The 22,732-nt window shown below is 38.0% G+C and overlaps 1 protein-coding gene across 2 annotated transcripts in view; it reads left to right on the top strand.

The window, feature by feature from the left end:
- The window catches only part of ACTN2 (actinin alpha 2), an 82,173-nt gene that overhangs the window by 21,330 nt on the left and 38,111 nt on the right, over positions 1–22,732 (top strand). Inside the window, exons 3-8 of one of the 2 annotated variants that reach the window (XM_042441899.1) lie at positions 455–574; positions 4,495–4,581; positions 7,043–7,130; positions 10,490–10,568; positions 13,542–13,623; positions 19,081–19,166. In XM_042441899.1, coding sequence (XP_042297833.1) covers positions 455–574; positions 4,495–4,581; positions 7,043–7,130; positions 10,490–10,568; positions 13,542–13,623; positions 19,081–19,166 — 542 coding nt within the window. Of the gene's footprint in view, positions 1–454; positions 575–4,494; positions 4,582–7,040; positions 7,131–10,489; positions 10,569–13,541; positions 13,624–19,080; positions 19,167–22,732 lie in introns of those variants that run through there. The other variant, XM_042441907.1, reaches the window with a different exon arrangement.

Raw genomic sequence — 22,732 nt, 5'->3', positions numbered from 1 at the left:
TGCCATGAAAAGAATATGATGCATATGTTCTTGAACATCTCATGTTGAACAAGGCTGGATTCAAATAATAGGAAGGACAAATAACAACCGCAAGAATCGGGAACCTCTCATGTGAAAAAGACCAAAAGTGCTTGATCAGTTTATGAGGGAAAAAGTTGAAGGAGATATCTGTTTTGTACTCCAAAAATGCTAAAGTACTAATAAAAAAATTAAACACGAGAGTAAGCGTACACATTCTTTGATAGATTTTGTACATATATGATATTTAAATTTATGCTGTACCAAAAACACTCAGAACTGAATCACTTTTATGTCTGCACATTTTTTATTTTTTATGTAACTAAAAAAAACAAATCAAAAACTGTAAGACGTTCTAGTGTTAGTCTAGTCACTGGTATGTCTGTGCAACCAGATGTCGAATAAATAGATTGACAATGATGTTTTTTTCTTACAGGGGAAAGACTTCCAAAACCAGATAGAGGAAAGATGCGTTTCCATAAAATTGCAAATGTCAACAAAGCTTTGGATTTCATAGCCAGCAAAGGTGTTAAACTGGTCTCAATTGGTGCAGAAGGTATGTAGAAGATGTATGTTCTGTGTCTTCAAGTTGTTTCTGACTAAGCATGATCCTGAGGCAAACCTGTCACAGGAGGTTCTTGGCAAGTTTCTTCAGCGGAGGTTTGCCATTGCCTTTTTGTGAATCTGAGAGACTGTGACTTGCCCAGGGTCATCCAGTAGGTTTTCAAGGCTGAGCAAAGATTCTCCAGAGTCATAATCCAATGCTCAAATCACTACACCATGTTGGCTGTCATCTAGAAGATATCAATAGCTAAATTTGGCACTCAACCCGAATGGGTTAAAATTATGAGAACCTGCTTAATTTAAAAGAGTCCCGGTGGCACAGTGGTTAAATGCCTGTACTGCAGCCTCTCACTCAAAACCATAAGGGTGCGAGTTCAATACCAGCAAAAGGGCCCAAGCTCGACTCAGGCTTGCATCCTTCCAAGGTTGCTGAAATGAGTACCCAGATTGTTGGGGCCAATTATCTTAAAGTTGTAAACCACTTAGACACTGCTGGTTGGGTATGAAGTGGTATATAAATGAAGCTGTTTTGTTTTTAGTTTAGTAAGTGGTTAAGGTCTATTAGAAGATGCATGCCATTATGTTTTAACTGTTTTATCTCAGTCATGCCAGGCTGATTTTTTTGTACTCCCCCCCTCCCCCCCTTTTACATTTTGTCATTTTGTTAGCCAATGCAATTCCCACCTGCTGAAGATATAAAATGTTTTAAAGAGAATAAAACTCATAGCAAAGCCTCAGAATTATTTAGTTACTTCCTCTCCATAATCTACAATTTTGAACAAGATGTTGGACAAAATCTAAACCAATTAAACAACTAGATGTAAAAAAAGGAGGCGGAAGCTTTATGTAATTAAGCTTAGGTCTGATTTAAACATGATGCAGATCATGTAAAAAAATGTTCTATTGCAACATTACAAGCAGCTGTTTTATGTTGAAACTGTAGAATGGGCCACAACTCACAGATCCATGGTATACTAATGTTTTATGCATAGGTAAGGGGACCTAGTTTCAACAGGACATCACTTGCATAAAGCACTGTGCAAATAACTTCTTTTAGTGTCTGTGTGTGTGTGTATAGCAACTAAACTATAAAAATAAAAATCCTGTGGGCCTCCCTCCTCTTCCGTGGCCATGAGGTTGGTCTATGGGGCTTTTTACCTGTTATTTTTGAATAATTGTTGTATTTGTATTGTTTTTTGTATTTTAATCTTTGTGCATTGCTGTATGGATTGTTGCTGCTGTTTTAAACTTTACTGTAAGCCGCCCTGATCGTAGGAAGGGCGGGATATAAATAAAAATTTTATTATTATTATTTATTAAACTAAAACAACACAGAAAGCAGAATATATTGTGTGAGTAGCTATCTCTCTGTCATACCAAGTTCATGCACACTGTGTGCAAACAGGTGAAAATTTGCATGGGGTACTGTATATACATTTAAGGAGCCATATGCCATTTAAAAACAAACAAACTATGTTTTGATCTTGTTTTGTGGTTTCAAATCAATCCCAACCTATGACAACCCTATCACCCACTCAGTGGGTTTCCATGGATGAATGGGGATTCAAACCCTGATCATCTAGTATCTTAATCCAAGACAAAGCCACTTACACCACACTGGGTCTCTAAAATCTATATATTTAGCTGTGAAAATAATTATCTGTGTTTAAAACTGTGATAAGAAAAAATGAATCAATGTATGTGGAGGGAGATGGGGAGGGCTTGGGAGTAGACAGGTAAAAATAACTTGATGACACGAAGAAAAATGCAGACTGGACAAACAGCTGCCAGGAAGTACAAGAGAATAACAGCTCAGAGACAGAGTAGGCAGGACATAAAGAATGAGGTCGTAGTAGTATGGGTGTTTAAAATACCTTAAAAATGACTTTCTTTATGTAACTCCTGCTTCATTAGCCAGTCCAAGTCCAAGCATCCTGTGAAATGAAACTGACTCAAATTAAATCTCATTTTCAAATTTAAATAGAAGATTTGATATTATTTCCATGGAAATGTGAAAGGTATAATGCAACCATAGCTGATAAGAATTCATTTCTAACTTAAACCTTTTCCTTTGAAATCAGCTGGAAGTTAAAAAGTGTTTCACTCTGACTGGATTCTACTGGAAGTTGTAATGAAGTGTTGCAATAAAAACATTAACATTAACATTTTTTATTTTTTTTATAAATTTTATTAATATTAAAATAAAACTCTACATTCATATAAAAACAAACAATCAAATAGAAATAATACAAACAAGGGAGTTTACCACTGCATATCGTTTTGTACGTAAGGCAAGCACATTTTCTACCCTACCCAGTTAATCAAGATGGTGATAAATCTCACCTGCTTCATCTTTCATTTCCATCATCTTGGTATCTTCCCTAGTGCCCTTCACTGTTATTATCCTCTGTCTTATCCCTCATCCCTAACTAATTCCTTCCTTCTTTTGTTCTTCTTTTCCTTACAGCCTGTCTTTACTCACTCTTCTTTCATAACTTCAAGTTTTCCTCCAAGCGAGTTTCACAATACTTTCATTACTCCTCCCAGTTCACTTACTCTCATCAATCACTTACTCATGCTCTCTACATTCGTACATTACTTCCTTTCCATCATCAGCTAATTTATCTCTCCCTCTATTAGTGACTTTCTGCCACCAATGCCTAATGCAAATCACATCTGCGTAAATTGTTGTTTTCTCATTTATGATACTGGAATATTTGTAATATTAAGTTAGTGTTGTTATTACAGTTACGTTATTTCTGATCCTAATGATCTCGAGTCCAAATATCCATATTCACTTATATTATCACTTAGGGGAGATATGTTTACATTAAACAATAATCTATCAAAGGCACTGTGGCTGAAATCTTGTTGGCACCCTATATTGGCATAGCTGTGCTGGAATAGGTAGCTGTGACAGGAGGAAGATCACCAATGCAAGAGCTATGAAGGAAGTGAGGAACAGGAGAAATAGGCTGGTTGAAGCCAGCAGATTTTGTCTGTCTTCTTTTGCTCCTGTAGTACAGCGTCAGGGAAAGGACAACTGCTGGTGTAGTATACTAACATGATTCTGACCTATGTCATTTAGACTACTTATACTCTACAATCAAAACAGAGCTTTTGATACCACTTTTCATGGATATAATTAATTTCTGGATTGTCTTGAAGGTGATTTTCCTGATCTTCCTCCCCTACGTTTGGGGTACAGGTGGTGGTGACATTTTCCTGGAAGTGTTCCATTCCTCAAGGTGGCTTTCCTGGTTGTTCTTATGACTGTATTTTCCTGAAGTGCGGCCTTCTGATATTCTGTTCAATCTGATATTCTGTCTAATATGCATTTTCATTACAGATTTATTTCGATTCTCAGTGAGTGCAAAGCAGTACAGATAATTTAAACCAGAAGTGGATAACTGTGGAAGACTAGAGCTGCTGCCACAATGTGGAATTAATGCAGTTTGACCCCGCTTTGACTGTCATGGCTCCATCCTATGGAATTCTGGGATTTGTAGTTTGTTGTGGCACTAGAGCACTCTGATAGACAAGGCTAAGTATCTCACAGAACTACAAATCCCAGAATTCCATAGCACTGAGCCACAGCAGTTAAGCAGGTGTTAGTCCTCTAGGAGACCTTGTAGCCCCCCTCCCTACACCTGCTTCTGCAAAAGCAAAATTGTCCCACAAAGCCTTGTAAGGGATGTGGAGGCGTGTTTTGGGCTTTCTTATGTCCCAAAGGCTTGCTTCAAAACTTACAGATTTAGGAATTCTTCAAATTGAATGATTTTAAGTTGAAGCTATCTATCTTCAGAAAAAAATGTATTTAATCAGGTATGAGAATGTGATTAATACCTAAAATTATAGCAGTCTTTTTTCTCTGACCAGTATATTCAAGATATTCATTTTATTTTACTTTAGAAATTGTAGATGGAAATATAAAAATGACCTTGGGTATGATCTGGACTATCATCCTTCGCTTTGCCATTCAAGATATTTCTGTGGAAGGTAAGAATATGAGCCACAACAAATATCCTCAAGAGTTTACACCAAGATGAATTGACCTGAGTTGTCAGGCTTTTTAAGCAAATGATAGTTTTATTGACAATGCTGAGTTATAATGTCATATTCATGATCTCCATAGACTGTATGCAAAACAACTTTCATCTCTCAGATGTAGGAAGACATTTGTATGTTGCTCAGCAAGTAAGATAGTTTGACAGTGTTTGGAATGGTCTTTCCATTTTCATCAAATGACTAATCATAATGGCGGGGTACAGACCGCCGCTTTGCGGCGGTCCGCCGCCATTTGCTCCGCGCAGGAGCCGCAGCAGCCAAACCGCGCGACTCCCGCGCGGAGCAAAAAAGAAGCTCCATTTCGGAGCTTCTTTTTGCGGCGCCTCAATGACGTCGCGAGGCGCCTGGTGCGGACTCGCGACGTCATAGGCGCCACGACACGTCTGGACGCTGTGCGTCCAGTACGTAAAGATGGCGGCGCCCATGTAGAAGGGGCGCCGCCATCTTTTACGTATACAATACGTACTAAATGGCGGTGTGTATCCCGCCAATGAGTCATATTATCTGACCTTGAGACATAAAGCTGACTTAAAATGGAAAGACCCCTGACTGACTGTCCTAAGAAAGATTTTGCATTTGACCGAGGTTTTCTTTCAGAGAAAAGTGGCTGAATGGCTGATCTTATGAAATTTGTGACAGATTGTGCATATATGCTTATTCAGTGAAACTACTGAAATCTATTTCTGTTTGGGAGGGAAACAAAACTCTTTGGTTGAACAGAGGCATAACATTAACATCAGGAAGTTGATCCTTGAGTGGTCTCTGTTATGGTTAGTGCTGCATTAAAGTGCTTCTTTTTATTTTAACAAAATAAATTAACAATTCAGGCACCTGAGATTTATTCCTATACTATGAATGTGTACATTTTATTTTATCAAGCATATGTTCTTCATTATGCAGTGCAATATGTAACAAATTTACTGTTTCCTAAATTTAATTTGTTGCATTAGGGAATAATTATTCTTTACAAATTTACTTTACCCTGATAATATGGGAGCAATTAAATCATGCTTTGGAAAGAAATCTATGATGTGTTTCTGCATCCACTCTGCATATGAATGATGCTTTTACAGAGCGAGCTTTGTTCAGTAAACATTAGGAAGTATAAAACTTAGGAGCCTTGATGGTTTGATGCTTAAAGGCACAGTTCCACTAAGGATGCAGCTTTGAAGCTGCTTTGAAGGAGGATGTTTATGCATTCAGTATAATTCAGCCCCCAGAGCCCCTCTTTCAGCACCATTCCATGTTGGCTTTCAACTTGTCTCCACAAACTAAGATAGATCATAATTCTAGAATTAGCACAGGCCATTTCTTCAGCATAACATGAGTTTGAGGAGAAGTGCCCCATTTTCTAATGTGCTTGCAGTGGGTCAGCACATTCTTGCCTCTTTGTTCATAAAGAATGAATGAAGCAGATCTCAGGATTCACCATCTGATCATATCTACATTTTTATGACTTCACCCAACTCCTGCTACATATAGTTAGACAAGGGTGCTGAGAATTCTGTTAGCTTTTGATGAAGGCTAAGCTTTTGGGTAGCACCAATTGCACCTTTGTTCTTTTCTTTTGAGTGTATGAACACACCAAGATATCTTCCATTAATTATAGTAATCTCCTGTGTCTGAAGCAAGAAACTGTGGCTAATGACATGGAACAAATCATGATAAAGCCACAATTTGAACTTGGTTTAATATCTTGGGTGACAAAATTATCAATCTTAATCATAAAGATAGAAGTGTAGCAGGGCTGTATGCATCTCCACAAGCCTTGCTTATTTAGTTAAGATAAAATTGCCTGAACCAGGCCAGTGGGACCAAGCTGTGTCTTACTGCTATATGGTTGGTATGTTGATAATCATGTCTTAAGAATGATCAAATGAAAGTGCTCATATGTATATTTGTAGATGAAATGAAGTTTGATACCTGCATCTAATATTTTAATGATTTGAACGCCTTTGTTAGGCTATGGAAGCTAGATACAAATATACTACTACTACTACTACTACTACTACTAATAATAATAATACGAAGCATAGTGAAATATTAGATAAATGCCATTTTGTCATTCTTTTTGTGGATGTAAATGAGCCATTATATGTTGAAATAGAAATTCAGTCGTACCAACTGAATGATTTCATAAGAAACCACATAGGAAAACAAAACAAAACAAAACAAAACAGGGACACCTTCATCAGAAGGTGATCTTTCCATGTTCAAACAGGGAAAAATTTCTTAGGATTGTGGCATCTGTTGAATTATCAATGTTATCTCATATAGGTACTCAATTACTATCTGGCTGCTGGGAAGCCACAGTGAAATTGGTTTGAATTATGATTCTATGAATTTGTATTGCTGTACTTCGTTTTTACATTTCTCTTGGTGATCTTTTCAGAGACATCTGCCAAAGAAGGGCTGCTGCTGTGGTGTCAGAGAAAAACTGCTCCTTACCGAAATGTGAACATTCAAAATTTCCATATTAGGTAAAGTTAATAATTTCTAGATGAGAAAATATCACTAACCATTTTGCAGCTGAGCTTGACTGTTTTTCAGATGTAACAGAGGATACTGTTTAGTTCTTGCAGTCTGAGAGTGCTACAGTTCTTACATAATTGTAATTTGAACAACTGACAGCAAAAAGTTTAAATGACAAATACAGAGGACACACAAACAAGTTTTGTGTTATAGTTGGGTTCTTTATCATTCACAGTTTGTTTGAAGTCATTCAGTAATTTTATTTTGTACTTTTATAACTACAGTACTTGACCACACTGCTAGAGTTTGTTTACTTACATATCTCTTGGTCTTGATTGTGTACATATTATATACCACATTTAATTTTGGTTTAGTTTTGTTAGTATGTGTTCTCATATATTTATACCATGTATTTAGATAGAAATTGGTGCTTTTTTGGCCATATATGTATCTGGCTACGTTGCATGGAATTTTTCATATTGTATGTAGGCCATTCTCTTTAGCTCTGTATATTTTTTATTGTTATAAATATACAGTCATCCCTCCACATTTGCAGGTGTTAGGGGTGCATGACCCCCACAAATGTAGAAATACCACAAATAACTTTCCCACCAGGAAGCCAGTTAAAGGGCCGGGTGGTCCAGGCAAGAGGACCAGGAACATGCATGCTCCTTCCCCTGCCCTCCCGTTCGTTTAACTGTCTTCCCTTCCTTTTCTCAGGCAGATAGCTGCCTTTCCCCAGGCAGCTCTCCATCCTGGAAAGAGATGGGGGATTGGCCCGCCACAGCCCTTTCCAGGATGGAGAGCTGCCTGGGGAAAGGCAGCTATCAGTTCTGGAAAGGGGCAGCATTGGTGCGTGCACCCTTCTCGCTGCTCCCTTCCTCCTGGGCTTTTTTCTTTTGAAAGAGACAAGTCCAGGAGGGAGGAGGAGTGTGCATGGGGACTTGACCTTACGAATGATCAAAACCGTGAGTGTCAAAGCCACAAATGTGGAGGGACGACTGTAATATTTATTGGTTGTTTGTCTTGTTCATCTCGTTCTTTTATGTGTCCTTTGCACAGCTGACAGTTGACCACAAATGCTTCTCAGGGTGCATCTATACTGTAGAGAATAATATAGTTTGACATCACTTTAGGTGATGTAGCGCCATCTTATGGAATCTTAAGATTTGTAGTTTTACAATATCTTCTCTGCCAAAGAGTGCTGGTGTCTCACAAAACTACAAAGCCCAGGATTCTGAATGATGGAGCCATGGCAGTTAAAGTGGTTTAATGCTGCATTATTTCTACAGTATAGTTGTACTCACACATGGCTCTGGCTGTTAAAACTGCAAGGAGGAGCCAGGAGTGTGTATATTTCACCTGTCAGCACGGTTGCTTCTTGGAGACTGCTTGCAGAGGAAATAATCATATTGTTCCTAGAGCATCAGGGGTTGGAGCCAACAGAGAGCAGCAGCTGCATTGCTTTTGTAATGTGTCATTTTTCTCTCTTCTCAGACTGCATGGAATACATGTGGTTCTATTAAATTTATTAGCATTGCAAACAAGCATGAAGTCAGTGAGAGCTTCCACAACACTGGAACTTCAGGGGAACAGTGTAGTAGCAGGGGTACTATATCATAAACTGAATATTAGAGGGTGATTAATAGATGCTATTGTTCCAGTGACAGTAAAATGTACTTGTTATGTAGAACTTAAAAGAACAGAAGATAATTTTATTACTGTACTGTAATTGTACACGACTAGGGAAACTCTCAAGTTTCCTAAAACATTTATGAGATAGAGTGCAAAGGATAAGATTAAACCGACGGAAAAATCTCCAGAGTTAATAATGGGCTATTAACAGAATAGAAAATATTTGCATTATGGATATTAATAGTCCATTTGCAGAATTAAGTTACAGATGGTTGAAAATATTTTCAGTTATGTTTTAGACACGGTTGTAAAGACCAGATCTTTGGTGTTGATTTAAAACACTTTGCTGTGTATTAGAAATGGTAAAGGCTTAAATAGGCTGTTCACTCCAGTTTGTTGAGTTACATATCATTTTTTTTCTTCCATTTGAACTTCCCTGCTACTTGTAATCATCCTATGCATGTCCTCCAGCATTTCACAGATGAAAGCCAGGATATGTTAGGCCAAGCAACATCTGCGTGTCATCAAGATGTCAGAAGTTATCAGTGTAGAAGAACACACATGCTAGGGAAGGACGCTACAACAGTTTGGTTTTGCCTGAGCCTACTGAGAAGGGCAAGACTCTGCACCCACATTTCATCACTCCCAATCAAGTGCTAACTACTTTTGCACTTTGCACTCAGTTTGCAGCAACTGAAGTAAGCTGAGGACAAAAGAAGCAAGTGGGGGGGGGAGGAGAGAGAAACTAGGACCCGGGAATCGCTGTCCTCAGGCCAATTTTAGGGTTCTGGCGTGCATAGCATCCGCACGCTCCAGAACCCTAATATGCATGGATGACACCATCTTTACGTGGCGCCATCCATATGTGGCGTGCATGCACAACGCAAGTGCGGTGCCACGTCCACACCTCCAGTACTTTCTAGGAATGGTGGGCACTGTTGTCCAGTATATTTGGAGAACACCATCTCCAAATACTGGCCCTTTTCTTGACACAATCATCTTGTGAGCCGCATTGGGTTGCTTTCTGGGAGAAAGGTGACATAGAAATTGAATAAATATAAATAAATAAATCATGTCTGTGGTATATATTTGCTAGGTCTGATTAACTGAGGCTCTGAAAGTTGGTTAAATATATTATTCTTATATTGCTGGTATAACATTTATCAGTTGGATTTGTGGTGTCATATCTGAACAGATTTTTTTTCCTGAGCCACCTTGTGTGCTCTATGTATATAAATCTTAAAAGACAGCATGAGAGATAGAAAATTTGCAGAATCAATGTGAATATCTTTCTGTGGCTTCATTTTACATGTACATGTGACAAAGTAAACACAGGTCCATTCTTCATATGTAAAAAAATCTGTGCACAGGATTGTTCCAGGTTTATTCCTAAACAGAAGTGACTAGTGTTTAGGCGATTAGTCTTGGATACAGTCCTAAAATATATGTGAAATGACATTTAATACTGGCAATGTTGGGTATGCACTAGAAGTAGAGTAATTTTTTAAAAATCATACCATAAATTAATTCCTTTGGCCTTCTCAGTGTGCTAACCATTGAATGGGATTTAGCAAAACAAATCACAGCAAACCCTGGAATTGTTATTTATTTCATGTGACATTATTAGGGCACATTATGTAGCTTCTGCATGTTGTCAGATCTCAAGCTGCTGGATGTTACCAATATTTCATTAACATCTTTCCATTTTTATTTTTGGTTGCTTGTTGTGAAGCTGGAAAGACGGCCTTGGCCTCTGTGCACTTATCCATAGACACCGACCTGATCTTATTGACTATTCCAAGCTATCTAAGGTCATCAGTCTGGGTGACACAGCATGTTGATTTGGAGTGATTTTGGCTCCCTTCCAGTGTGCTTAGCATGTTTCCTTAATAGTAAAACCAGGACTGGCCATCCTTCCTTGTGGCTCTTGTCCAGGAGATATATGTGAGACAATAAATGACCCCATCAACTCAATTTGTATGCCTTCAAAGGAGTTGAAGCAGGCTCTGAAAAATAAACTGCTGTTTGGGTATGCTGCTAGTAAAGCCTTTGCAACATGGTTTGCCTCACATGTTTACAACTTCAATTCCTGCTAGTTTGAAACAGCATGGTCAGTTCTCAGGAACGTTGGAAATTGTAGACCAGCTTCAAACACTAGGATTCAAACACTAGGATTCCAAACTGTTCAGGAAGCTACTTAATTGAAAAAAAAATTTTTTTTTTAAATTCCACACTTATTAATGTCTTGCACTCAGTCCATGTCACATATATTGTATAATACAATGGTAATCCTGTTAAAACATATTGCAACATAATTCTACTTGATGTTAATGGAAGTAAAGGAGATAGTTAAACTTTTACATATGACTGTTTTTGGGATGGCTTAGTTGTGGTTAAAACTTTTTGACAGTTGACAAAACACATGAACACAGTAATTTTGTCAGGAGCTACAACAATCCTGCATGAAGAGGCACACACTGCATGCAATAGATGTTTGCTTTTAAAAATCTCTTTGTTTTTACTGATTTATTGTTGTGGCTTTTGTGAGTGTGGTTGGCTTGATTCAGTTTTCTTTTCTGCATGTCTTTCCTTGCTTTCATTTTAGAGCTGGAAGAACAGCCTTGTTGGTAAAGCTTTTTTAAATAGGCTTGGTCTAATCTTTATGACATCTTAACTCTTTAACAGATATGGGTTTGCTAGATTTCTGTCAACAATACTGAATATGAGAGATGTAGGAAACACTATGCTTTATTAACTAATAATCCAATCCACAGTTGAACCCAGGATTTACAGTGTGATCCTATAACAGTTATTCAAAAGTAAGTCCCACTCATTTCTATGGAATTTTGAATATATGTATATAATATTCAAAAGCATAAATTACTCTTCTACATGCAAGGGCCCTCAACTAAAAATGAACCAGTAAAAAACACGTATAGTAACCTTAGGGCTCAAGCTTACAAGATAAAATTTAAACAAACTATAGGTATTGAATAGCAACTGATTTCTCCATTATTTCATAAGTTGTTACATGCTGTTGAGGTTTCTACTGCTATTCTGTGATGGCTGATTTGAACATGATGAAACTAAGAAGGGAGGCTCAGATTGCAGTGTAGGTGTTAATATTCAGGTTCTGGTTCTCTTGTTGCTTAAGTAGTGTAGTAGATGCTCTCTTATTTCTATTGCAACATTTAAATAGTGAGACTATGTGGGCAGCGAAAGTAATGTAGCTCATTCTTAAGAGTCTGTGCAAGAGAAAGGGCTCAGGGCCAATGCTTGTATTTCCAGGTAGGGCTGGGAAAATCTTCTCTCTGAATGACACGAATCCATTCTCCTGGCCATTCACAGCAAACAGATATTTTAACTGTGTATCACTCCAGATATTTTGGAATATAAATCACACAACCCCTCCTACTGGCCATATTGGTTGAGACTTCTGGAAATTAAGTCCAAAACATTTGGAAGTTGAAAAGTTCCCTGTCCCAGATGGAGAAAGATTTAGCTAGGTGGGAAAACATTCTGATTCTCTGAAAGACAGTTTTTCATGTTGCTAACTCCATGTGCAAGCATCAGGCTCCCAGTAATGGACAGCACTATTCTTCTTGCTGAAATAATGTGGGAAAGGACCAAAGTGTGGGATAGGGTCATGGATGAGAGTCAATCAATCACCTTTATGTAGTTATTCTAATAGCCAGTCTGTAATCTTTCACTCCAGATGAATTTTTCTTCCAGCTGATGCTCCATCATAGGGTTTCTGAAAACATATCAAACAAGCATTTCAGAGACACCTAATTGGTAAGACCTGCTCGCTCATGAAAATCTAGTTATGTACTTACACTGCCATGTTCAGTACTTGTTTTCTGGCATGATGCAACAGTCACTTGCTAGTGGCTGCCTCTGTCATCTGCTGAATTGGTCCAAGCATTGGTCCTTAGCTAGGCTGTAACCCCATAGTGTTGAAAGGAGTAGCTTCTGTCCTCTGTTATATTGGCCAGGTGATTCATCTGAATAGACTGTCTTAGAACCATTGCATCTTTAGCCATAAGTCTCCATATGAAGTAGTTGCAAAATATGATGGTCCCAGAATACAGAACAGCTGTATGCTAACATTTTCAGAAAATTCCCTTTCACAGATCTTTTCACAGATAATAACCAAATAAATTTCTCCAAGCTAGGCCATACACACAGAGGCTAATCTAGAGTTGGTTCTTTAAAAACATTGTTTCTGATTTTGAGCAGTAATACTCTGGTTTCCATGCTTAGATTTCATAAAGGATTTTTGCTGGTTGATTTTTATTTTATGGCTCCTCAATAGTTTGCCTGATACTTAGTTCACACCTTTTCCATGATTAATCTGTATGATGTTTCACCTAGCCAATGTCTTGCTGTCAGGACTATGTACTTATTTGACACTAGTCCTGAAAGAAGTAGATTTTTCTTCTGATTAAACAAACAGGAACAAACCTTTAGTCTGTAATTCTGGAAGAAATATCTAGGATTAAGACTAACTGAACTCAGTGGATCTTACTTCTGAATAGATATATCTGAGAGTTTGCTACACATATATTATTTGAGGTTCAATTTAAAATTATAACTGAAAAAGTGTTTTAAGTGGAGGTCATTTGCATCTGTTTTTTACTTTGTAAATTCTCTACCACTCTTCACTAAAACTCTTTAATATTCTGTTTCCTGAATATTATTTTGATATATTTATTTCAGCAATTGAAACATGGTTGCCAAACATGTATGTTAGTGATTAACTTTATTTTATGGTTTTTGTGCAGGATGATCCTCTGGGAAATATAAACCTTGCCATGGACATTGCTGAAAAACATTTGGATATCCCAAAGATGTTGGATGCAGAAGGTGGGAGCTAATGTGCTTTTAATAAGTGTTAGGTTGGATCTAAAGCAACCATTCCACATATTTTCTTTCCAAATGACTTCACAAAGGCATTTCCCCCCACCTAGTTCTATATTGAACATTGTTTCATTGTCAATTCCTCTGTGTATCAAATATGTTTTGATACATATTTTAGGGAGTGAGCAGCTTCTCTGGGCAGTGTGGATCCACTTCTTGATGGCTCTCATACATCATCAAGACTCTAATCTGGCTGGGAGCTTGAGATGGAATTGAGACAATTTAGAAATTACCTGTTAAAGTCAAACTAAATGTGATGGTAGGAATCCTGTCAGGCTTTGGGTAACTGCCATTGAAATGTGAGTACATTTGTGTTGGACTGAACATGCAACAGGCCCACAAGAAGGACTGTGGATAAGAAAATGGCTATGACTATAAGCCCATCTAGAAATGCCACTAAGGTCCAAAACACATTGTAGAAATAATCCAGTTTGAAACCACTTCGACTGCCCTGGCTCAATGCTAGAGAATTCTGGGAACTGTAGTTTTATGAGACATTTAGGCCTGTTACAGACTGCCAAAATAAAGCTGCTTCGGGTCTCTTTGGAAATATGCTGTTTAAATAATGCATGCATCCTAAGAATCCAGAAGCTGCACGAAAGCTGCACTCCAGTGCTTAGGAATGGAGTGTGGCTTTGGTGCGACTTCCGGACTCTTAAATGCATTCTCTTAGACTTCTGGACCCTTAAATGCATCCTTTAAACAGCATATCTCCAAAGAGACCCGAAGCAGCTTTATTTTGGCAGTCTGTAACAGGCCTTAGTTTTCTCTGTCAGAAAGAGCTCTGGTGCCACAATAAAGTACAATAAAGACTCCCTAGCACTGACCCAAGGCAGTAAAAGTCTCAAAGTGGATTATTTCTGCAATGTGTTTTGGATCCATGTTTATCATTTTTTTTACAGCTTGGAAAAGTGACCTTTTTAGATGCTGGCTTCCAGAATCCACCAGTCAATGGACAGCTATGAGATTTCAGAAGCTGTAGACCAAAAAAGTATCTTTACTTATAGTTCACTTAGTAAAGTATTTATGTAATTAATAATAGATACAAGGAACTTTTCATTATGACTATAGTGTGCTAGGAGGGTTTAACCTTTTCATTTACCATAGTAGTGCTGATGAAAATTTAGGGTGCTGTCCTTGTTAGAAATGTTTAAAAGGATCCTGAATCCTGTCGCGCTTCTGAGTGAAATGTTTAGTGTTGCATCTACTTTTGACCTTAGTTGCTAGAGTAAAGTAAACAACTCCTCTTGTTTAATCATTTGATAATTTAATGAGTGTTCTTGTTATTGCTTTTAAAGTCTTCAGGTCCTTTTACAAAGACTTGTATCTGTTTATCCTCATGATGCCTGCTTGCAGAACTGCAGAAAGAAATGTCATGAAAAATATTCTTCAGTGTTTTGCTGAGGGCAGGGAAGTGTGAAAAGACTTGCAACTAGGATCACAAAACAAAGCAAAAGAGGTGACTAAAGGATAGATTAACGGCTAGACTGCATACAGTTGTCCCTCCATATCCATGGATTTTTTTATCCATGGATTCAAGCATTCATGGATTGAAAATATTCCAAAAAATATAAATTCCAAAAAGCAAACCTTGATTTTGCCATTTTATATAAGGAACACTATTGTACTATGTCATTGTATTTAATGGGACTTGAGCATCCAAGGATTTTAGTATGCATGGGATGTGTGTGTCCTGGAAACAAACCACAGTCGATACCAAGGGCCCACTATATCAGACAAAAAAGAAAGGTGTTTCCAGATGAAGTTGTAGAGCTCTTGTGGAGTCTAAACAGCGATGGTGACATCAACCCCCCTCTTACACTGAATGGCAGCTTTTTTTTTTTTTTTTTGCTACCTCCTGCCCACCCATTGTGCGGTTATATGCTACATCTAGGAAGCACAAAGGATGAAAGAGTTCCTAAAAATATATCTGGATAATAAAACTATGTAATATAAATATTGTTTGGATATATTTATACATAGAAGGTTGTGGGTTAGAGTAAACCCACTGAAGTCACTAATGAATCTTTCTGTTCTACGCTGAATCTGTTTCTAAATGAAGAATTAAGTGTTAATTTCCTCCCTTCCTTCTCTCCCTCCCTCTTACTTGTATATTTTTCATTTTTCTTCTACTTCTTCAAGGTCCTGTTTATACAAACATGTCTGTCATAGTAAATATGTGAATGGTTATTTCATAGTGTTTGTGCATTACACAACACAATTGAAATCCAGATTGCACCCTAGAAGGTTGAGATTTTAAAGAAAGAAAAACAATGCAAATGTTGCTAATGGCTCAATAATGTGTTCTCTCAGTTTGTAAACTGCCCTACAGAAATTAACAACTGCACCTTTTCAGAGAGGTTTTTCCAGGTAGAAATATTTGAAAATCAATATACATGTGTAAATAATTTCACAAATATGAGACATTTTACTTTCAAACAGAAAGGTTCTAGCACTCAAGTACAGTTTTTTTTGCACAAGTTAGTTATCTGAGAGGGCTGTGGGAAGAATCCAGCTTTTTGCTCTTTTCTCTATCCAGGAAGGGCAAGGTCATATAACTGAGATTTAATGGTGACTGTCATAGAATCATAGAGTTGGAAGAGACCACAAGGGCCATCCAGTCCAACCCCCTGCCATGCAGGAAATCTCAATCAAAGCATACTGTACATGGTCTTCCCCACAATTCCCTCATCCAGGAGATCAGTTCCCCCATCCAGGAGATAATCTTTTCAGGTCTTTCATTCATCAGTATTCTACTTGTCCTGATTTTAAAAAACCACCAAAACCTCTTTATTTTACAAATTTTTAATCTTTTCTCTCCTCTCCGCTCTAACAGTTTTTTGTCCCCTTCTTTCTTAAAGCCCCACCCCACCCCAAACACTGATTCTCTTCTTGTTTATGTTTCTCCTGTCCATCTCCTATGATGCTGGCAAAGGAGGACAAAAATCCTGCAAAGACAAACAAAGACAATGTGAAGTCAAAGGCTTTCATGGCTGACATCCATAGTTTTTTTATGGGTTTTTGGGGCTATGTGGCTGCTTTCAGAACACAGCCACATAGCCTGAAAAACCCACAAAAAACTCAAGACAAATTGTCTATCAGAGTGCTCCTGAAGAGTACTGGAAAAGCAGTACTTAGAGGGAAAAGCTTAGAACACGTCTGATTCAGCAGTTCTGTACACCATTCTTCAGATGGCCTGGGGTTTTACTGAGACAGGCACCTCCTGTGCTTCTTCATTTTTATTTCCATACTTGTAGTTTACAGAATTCATAGAAAGAATCTACAATTGGTCCTTAACATCTGCATCAAGATTCTTTTCAAGTCCCTCGGAAAGACATCTCTTTGCACTCTAGCTCATAAAGTAGAATTCCTGGTCATGATTATCTCAACCAGAAAGGAGCTGGAACTGGAATCTGGGACTACCTCTGTATCTTCAATGCGGGTTTGATCATCCTCATACCTGATCCATCTTTCCTGTCAAAGACTACCACCCTTTTCCACATTTCCCTGGAATTGCTCCTCCTGTCCTTTTGTGCCCCCCCAAGAAGTTATGCTGAGGAGGTTTCCAGATCTATAATAGCATGCTGGTTGAAAGCCTGTGTTAGTTCTAACCTGTGACTCTTCTCATACTCTTAGATGCTAACATTCAGTGAAGTTGACAGTTAATTGAGCAGCCTTCTCCACAAATACACCTGTTTCAGAAATTTGTGTGGGCTCATCCCAGTGAAGTTGTTTTAAATAACTGCCCTTAAGTTGACTTCAACTTATGGCAATCTAGTGAATGAAAAACCTGCAAGTTATCCTACCATCAACAACCCTGCTCAAGTCTTGCATGCTCAGGGCGGTGGATTCTTTGACTGAATCTTTCCTCTTTTCCTATGGCTTCTATCTTACCAAGCATTATCACCTTTTCTTGTCAGTCATGTCTTCTCATGATATTTCAGAAGTACGACAGCCTCATCTTGGCTTCTAGAGTGAGTTCAAGTTTTATTTGCTCTATGACCATTTATTTGTCTTTTTAGCAGTCCACAGGTATCCACAGAACTCTTCTCCAAACTGGACATTACAGAGAGGACCTTTATTCCTCTGTAAAGGCAATCAGTAGAAGAAGCAAATCAAATTCAGCAGATATTTACTTGGGAATTGCTTGGGCATTTCCCATTATGCAGAATACTCCCTGTAAGCCCTCCCAGATAAAGTGACATTAGTACTCATTGTGAATGTACTTTCTGAGGTGGTCTGAAAAAAGTGTCGGCCCATACTTAAAGTGGCATATAGGTCCCAAAGACCTTTTATTTGGCTCATAGAATCATAGATTTGGAAGAGCTACAAGAGCCATCTAGTCCAACCTCCTGCCACCATCAAACTCACAATCAAAGCACCCCTGACAGATGGCCATCCAGCCTCTGTATAAAGACCTCCAAAGAAGGGGACCCCACCACTCTCACAGGGAGTGTGAAAGTCCTTTCCTTTTCTTCACCTGCATATGTGTGTGTGACATCAAAGTGTCACCTGTTGACTTATGATGGCTCCATGAATTCTTTATAGGTTTTTCTTAGACAAGGAATACTCAGAGGTAGTTTGTTAGTTCCTTCTTCTGAAATATAGCCTGGAGCACATGGTATTTGTTTGCTATCTCTCATCCAGGTACTAACCAGGGCTGGCTTTGCCTAGCCTTCAAGGTCAGGCAGGATCTGGTATCTTTAGGGTATTTAGGCATGCTGGCTTCTGTTTAGATCAGCCTTTCCCATCCTCATTCGTGCCAGGTGCATTGAACTGCAGCTCCCTATATCATTACCTAACAGACCATTCCAGCTAGCTAAGGATAAATGGATGGTAGTCCAACACTTCTAGAAGGCCCTAGGTTAGGAAAGGCTGATGTAGATACAAGTGGATGTCTTGAATCAAGTTATAGTGGGCCCACTGTATCAGGAGGTTACCCATGCATGGTTTGGAGCTCCCACAGATTGCCCTGCCCCATATTAGCCAATGGCAGCATGTGACCTGGGGCACACTGATGTGAGTGTGTATATGTCATCACCATTGACTAATAAGGGCTTGAACTCCCACTTTTTTCTTTATCCATGGGGGAGGGGGGGAGAAGGGAGAATCAAACAACCACAGATGGAAAGGGCACACGATATATGCATTATTTCTTTACAAACATTATTCCCTATCTGCCATTCCCATAATCTTAGTTTCACTTTTAATATTTTCACTTTCCACTAAGCACATGTAAAGATAGCAGATGATTGATTTCAGTTTTACAAAGCCTGCAGAACAGTAGTGCAAGCTAGCACCTGCCTTTTACACTGAAAACAAAGCATGATGGTAGTTATGCTTCCCTTCCTTTCCTCTGTGCTTCTCTTCTTTGTATTTGTTTTATTTCTCTTTCCTTTGCAGATATTGTAAATACCCCCAAACCTGATGAAAGAGCTATCATGACTTATGTTTCCTGCTTCTACCATGCTTTTGCTGGAGCAGAGCAGGTATTCATTATTTGTTTCTTTTTTACTCTTATGTGTGCTTGCTTCTATGTGCTATGGATTTCCATTGGGTTTTTCATTTGCCCTGAAGTCTCTTTGCTTTTTAATTAAAAGTCACAAATAGTTGTTGAACAAGTGTGTTTATTAATTTATTTAAATAAAAATCTGCTTTTGACTCTGATACCAAAACAAGCTTTCATGCCCTGTAGTCATCTTTAAATGAAATTGCATTAACCATTTTAACACCTTTATGAATTCTGTCACCATTTTCTTACCTTAAGAAACAATATGATTTGGTGTAAAAAGGTTAATTTGCAGAAAAGGGAACAAATTTTCCCCAACACCAACATTGTTCTAATGCAGATTAGATTTAATCTGTTTCAGTATTGATTTTTTTTTTAAAATACAGTCATTTTCAAACTGTGTGACAGCGAAATTTGGGCTTTCATTGAAGTTTATCAAGGCTTCTTTCGTGAGATATATGGTAGTGGCAAATAAGCTTCCCTAGAAAACAACTTTCTCATGGCCATCAAATGTTTTTTAAAATATATGGGCCCATGAGGGAGTACTTGGCATATCGTCAAGTATATTGTTTGTGTGGTGTTGAATTCCAACAGATGTGTGGCCAACGCAACATGTATATTGACTGTATACCCTAGTACATCTTCCAGAATTCTCTAGAATGTGCAACAGCTATGTGGCAAATAAATTCATGAGGAAGAGTGTCTTGAACCAAGCAGCGTCCACTTAAATTGAAAAGTACTAGTGAAATTAGTCCTTGGACTTGCCAGATTAACAGTATGCCAATGCTGTGCTATCCATTCATTTATTCATTTATTATCCTGCCCTTCCTCCCAGCATGAGAAGTAAGGCAGCTTACAGTAAGGCTAAAACAACCTCCAAATATGATAATGAAAAATTTAAAAGTACAGTTAGGCAAGTTAACACATTAGGGTGCCATTTAAAATAAATACTGCATGCATGCACCCAATAAAAAGGCTCCCTGTAACCAATAAATCATTATATGACTGTTTGTATCTACTGTCATCATCAGACTTGGGAGGGAGAGAAAAAAAACAGACCCAAACCCATCAGGTCTAACTGTGAATTCTGTAACTCACGTTGCTCTCTTTTATTTTATTTTATTGTCTTTTATTTATTTATTTTTCTTTTATTTTATTGTATTCTCTGTATTTTTATTGCTGTAATCCATCTGGATTGCTTGTGATTGGGCGGGCTATAAATATATTATTATTATTATTATTATTATTATTATTATTATTATTATTATTATATAATGAACAGAGGACAGAGAGGGAGTCAGCCTAGTTTCCCATGTAAGGGAATTCCACAGCCTAGGAACAGCCATCCAGAAGGGTCTCTCTTATGTCCTTAACTAGGCTTGCGATGGTGGTAGAACTGAGAGAAACCTGTCCCCAGCTTTCTTAATATCATCAAGAAGTCAAATCTGATTGAATCGTGATGACATAATGTTATTGTGTTGTGTTGGTACTGGAAAAAACAGCTGCAGAAAGTAATAGACTACTGTACATTAAAAAGCTTAATTCAAGTTCTTGCTGTATAAAAAACATTTGCATGTTGATATATTTCAATTGTTATATTAATCTTTTGGTTCCCTTTTTGTCTTAGACATTATTTTCTGGGGTTTTCCATGTGATAATTATTCAGACAGTGTCCAGATGGTAGCATGATTAAAGTTACTTTGAGTTAGCATCATATTTCTTTGTGTATACACACCATTGACATCTCCATTGGCAGAGATTAAACCCAAAATAGCTCTTATGGACAATGAGTAATTCATCAAATATATGGCAGTGCAATTGCTGATGATGATCTGTACTTCCTACATGCCCACTTACCTTTCATTAACATTTTAAGCACTATTACAACTCCAATAAATACAGAATAGAAAACCTACAGCACCTTAAAGTTGAACAGATGTATAATGGAGACTTATCACTATATTTATATTTAAGGGATTTTTCTTCTGTGATTATGTGTGTATTTGCTGAAACAGAATAATCTAGTTACTTTCTTGAAATTAATATTTTGTTGGTAGACTTAGGAAAAAGAGCCAAGATGTATCAGGATGGAATTGGAATTTCCATGCTGTGAATGAGTCAGTTCATAACTTCACTGTGCAGTATATTGAAGCCTTTGTAGCTAACTACTTGTTGGTGTACCATATGCCCTATGACACTATTTCATTGCTTATTTGATTTCATTACATTAGCTTCTATGCCTTTCCTTCCTTCTTGTGCAAACAAGAAAACTGTTTCCACAACTGACTCAATAATTAGAATTGTTGCTTTCTGTATCTTATATAGAAAGTAAGAAATAATAGCAGGATATTGATTGGTTGCTGTTTTGTGAGTGAGCTCTTGGCCTTATGATCAGCTTGAGGTTGCAAACTGATGAATCAGAAATTATGTTTTTCAAATTAGTTCAAAAGCAGTTTTTTGTCCTTTTAAGATCTGTTGATTGAGTAGGCACTACTCTAACTCTTATGGTCTTTAAAGAGAAGCTAATGAATATGTGACTATTCAGTTCTGTTTATTACCTGTGGAAACAGGCCTAAGACTAATACTAGACTAATTCTGTCTAATAGTCATTCAGGGGTTTCATAATGGTGTGGTTACTTGAAGATAACGCTTTAGGTAACATGGTAGGTCACTGGGTAACCTTGAGCAAGTCACCCTCAGAGGAAGGCAAAGGCAAAACACCTCTGAACAAATCTTGTCAAGAAACACCTGAGATAGAGTTGCCTTAGTTGCCATAAACTGGCAACAAAGCCCCATAACAACAAAGATGGGAGGTAACTAGGTAGAAGGTCTTTCAGGACCACAGACAGAGACTATGGCACAGACCAGTTGCAACAAGAATTTATTTTCAAGTGAATCCTTTAATGCTTCCTAAGTACTGTACTAAACTGCCCTTCTCAGGCTTCAGCTTCTCACTGAGAAGTATGGAGACTTGTGTGGGAGGGGGCCATAACCCTCTAGCCTGGAGCCTGGCATTCCATCTTGCCAGGGATGCTGCTTGTGTTGGTGCACCAGTTCTGCAGAGTGAGACTATTGGGGCTGTATATTCTGGCCACTTGCTAGACTTAAGGTCTAGTTTCTCCTATGGATTGGGTGGTTCTATGATTCAGGTCTCAGAATCTATTTTTTTTTTTTTTTTTTGTCTGATCTTGAGGGTCTATGACAGCTTGATTACAACTGGTTCAGTCATGGGCTTAATCTCTATCCCCACACCCCTTTAACTTCTTTAACCTCTGGGGTTGTGCCACCAGTGGACTCCAGGATCAGGACATCTTCCTTAAGATACTCTTCTTATATCATTTTTGCTACTGTAACTGGAGGAAGCAGCCTCAAATGACTATGGTTTGCCCTTTTGGAGCCATTTCATGTCAACAAGTTGCAGTTATGTTGTGTATGATTTTATGCTTTCAAGTGAAGTTCTGCTTACACTGACAAAGCCACAGCCATTTCTGTTACTGTACATGTCCTCTTTCAGGTTGCCATTATCTAAGAAATGTTTTTGGTGAA

The sequence above is a fragment of the Sceloporus undulatus genome, chromosome 1 (genome assembly GCF_019175285.1).
Source record: "Sceloporus undulatus isolate JIND9_A2432 ecotype Alabama chromosome 1, SceUnd_v1.1, whole genome shotgun sequence".
NCBI lineage: Eukaryota > Metazoa > Chordata > Lepidosauria > Squamata > Phrynosomatidae > Sceloporus > Sceloporus undulatus.
This window is presented reverse-complemented; position numbering and strand designations above follow the sequence as displayed.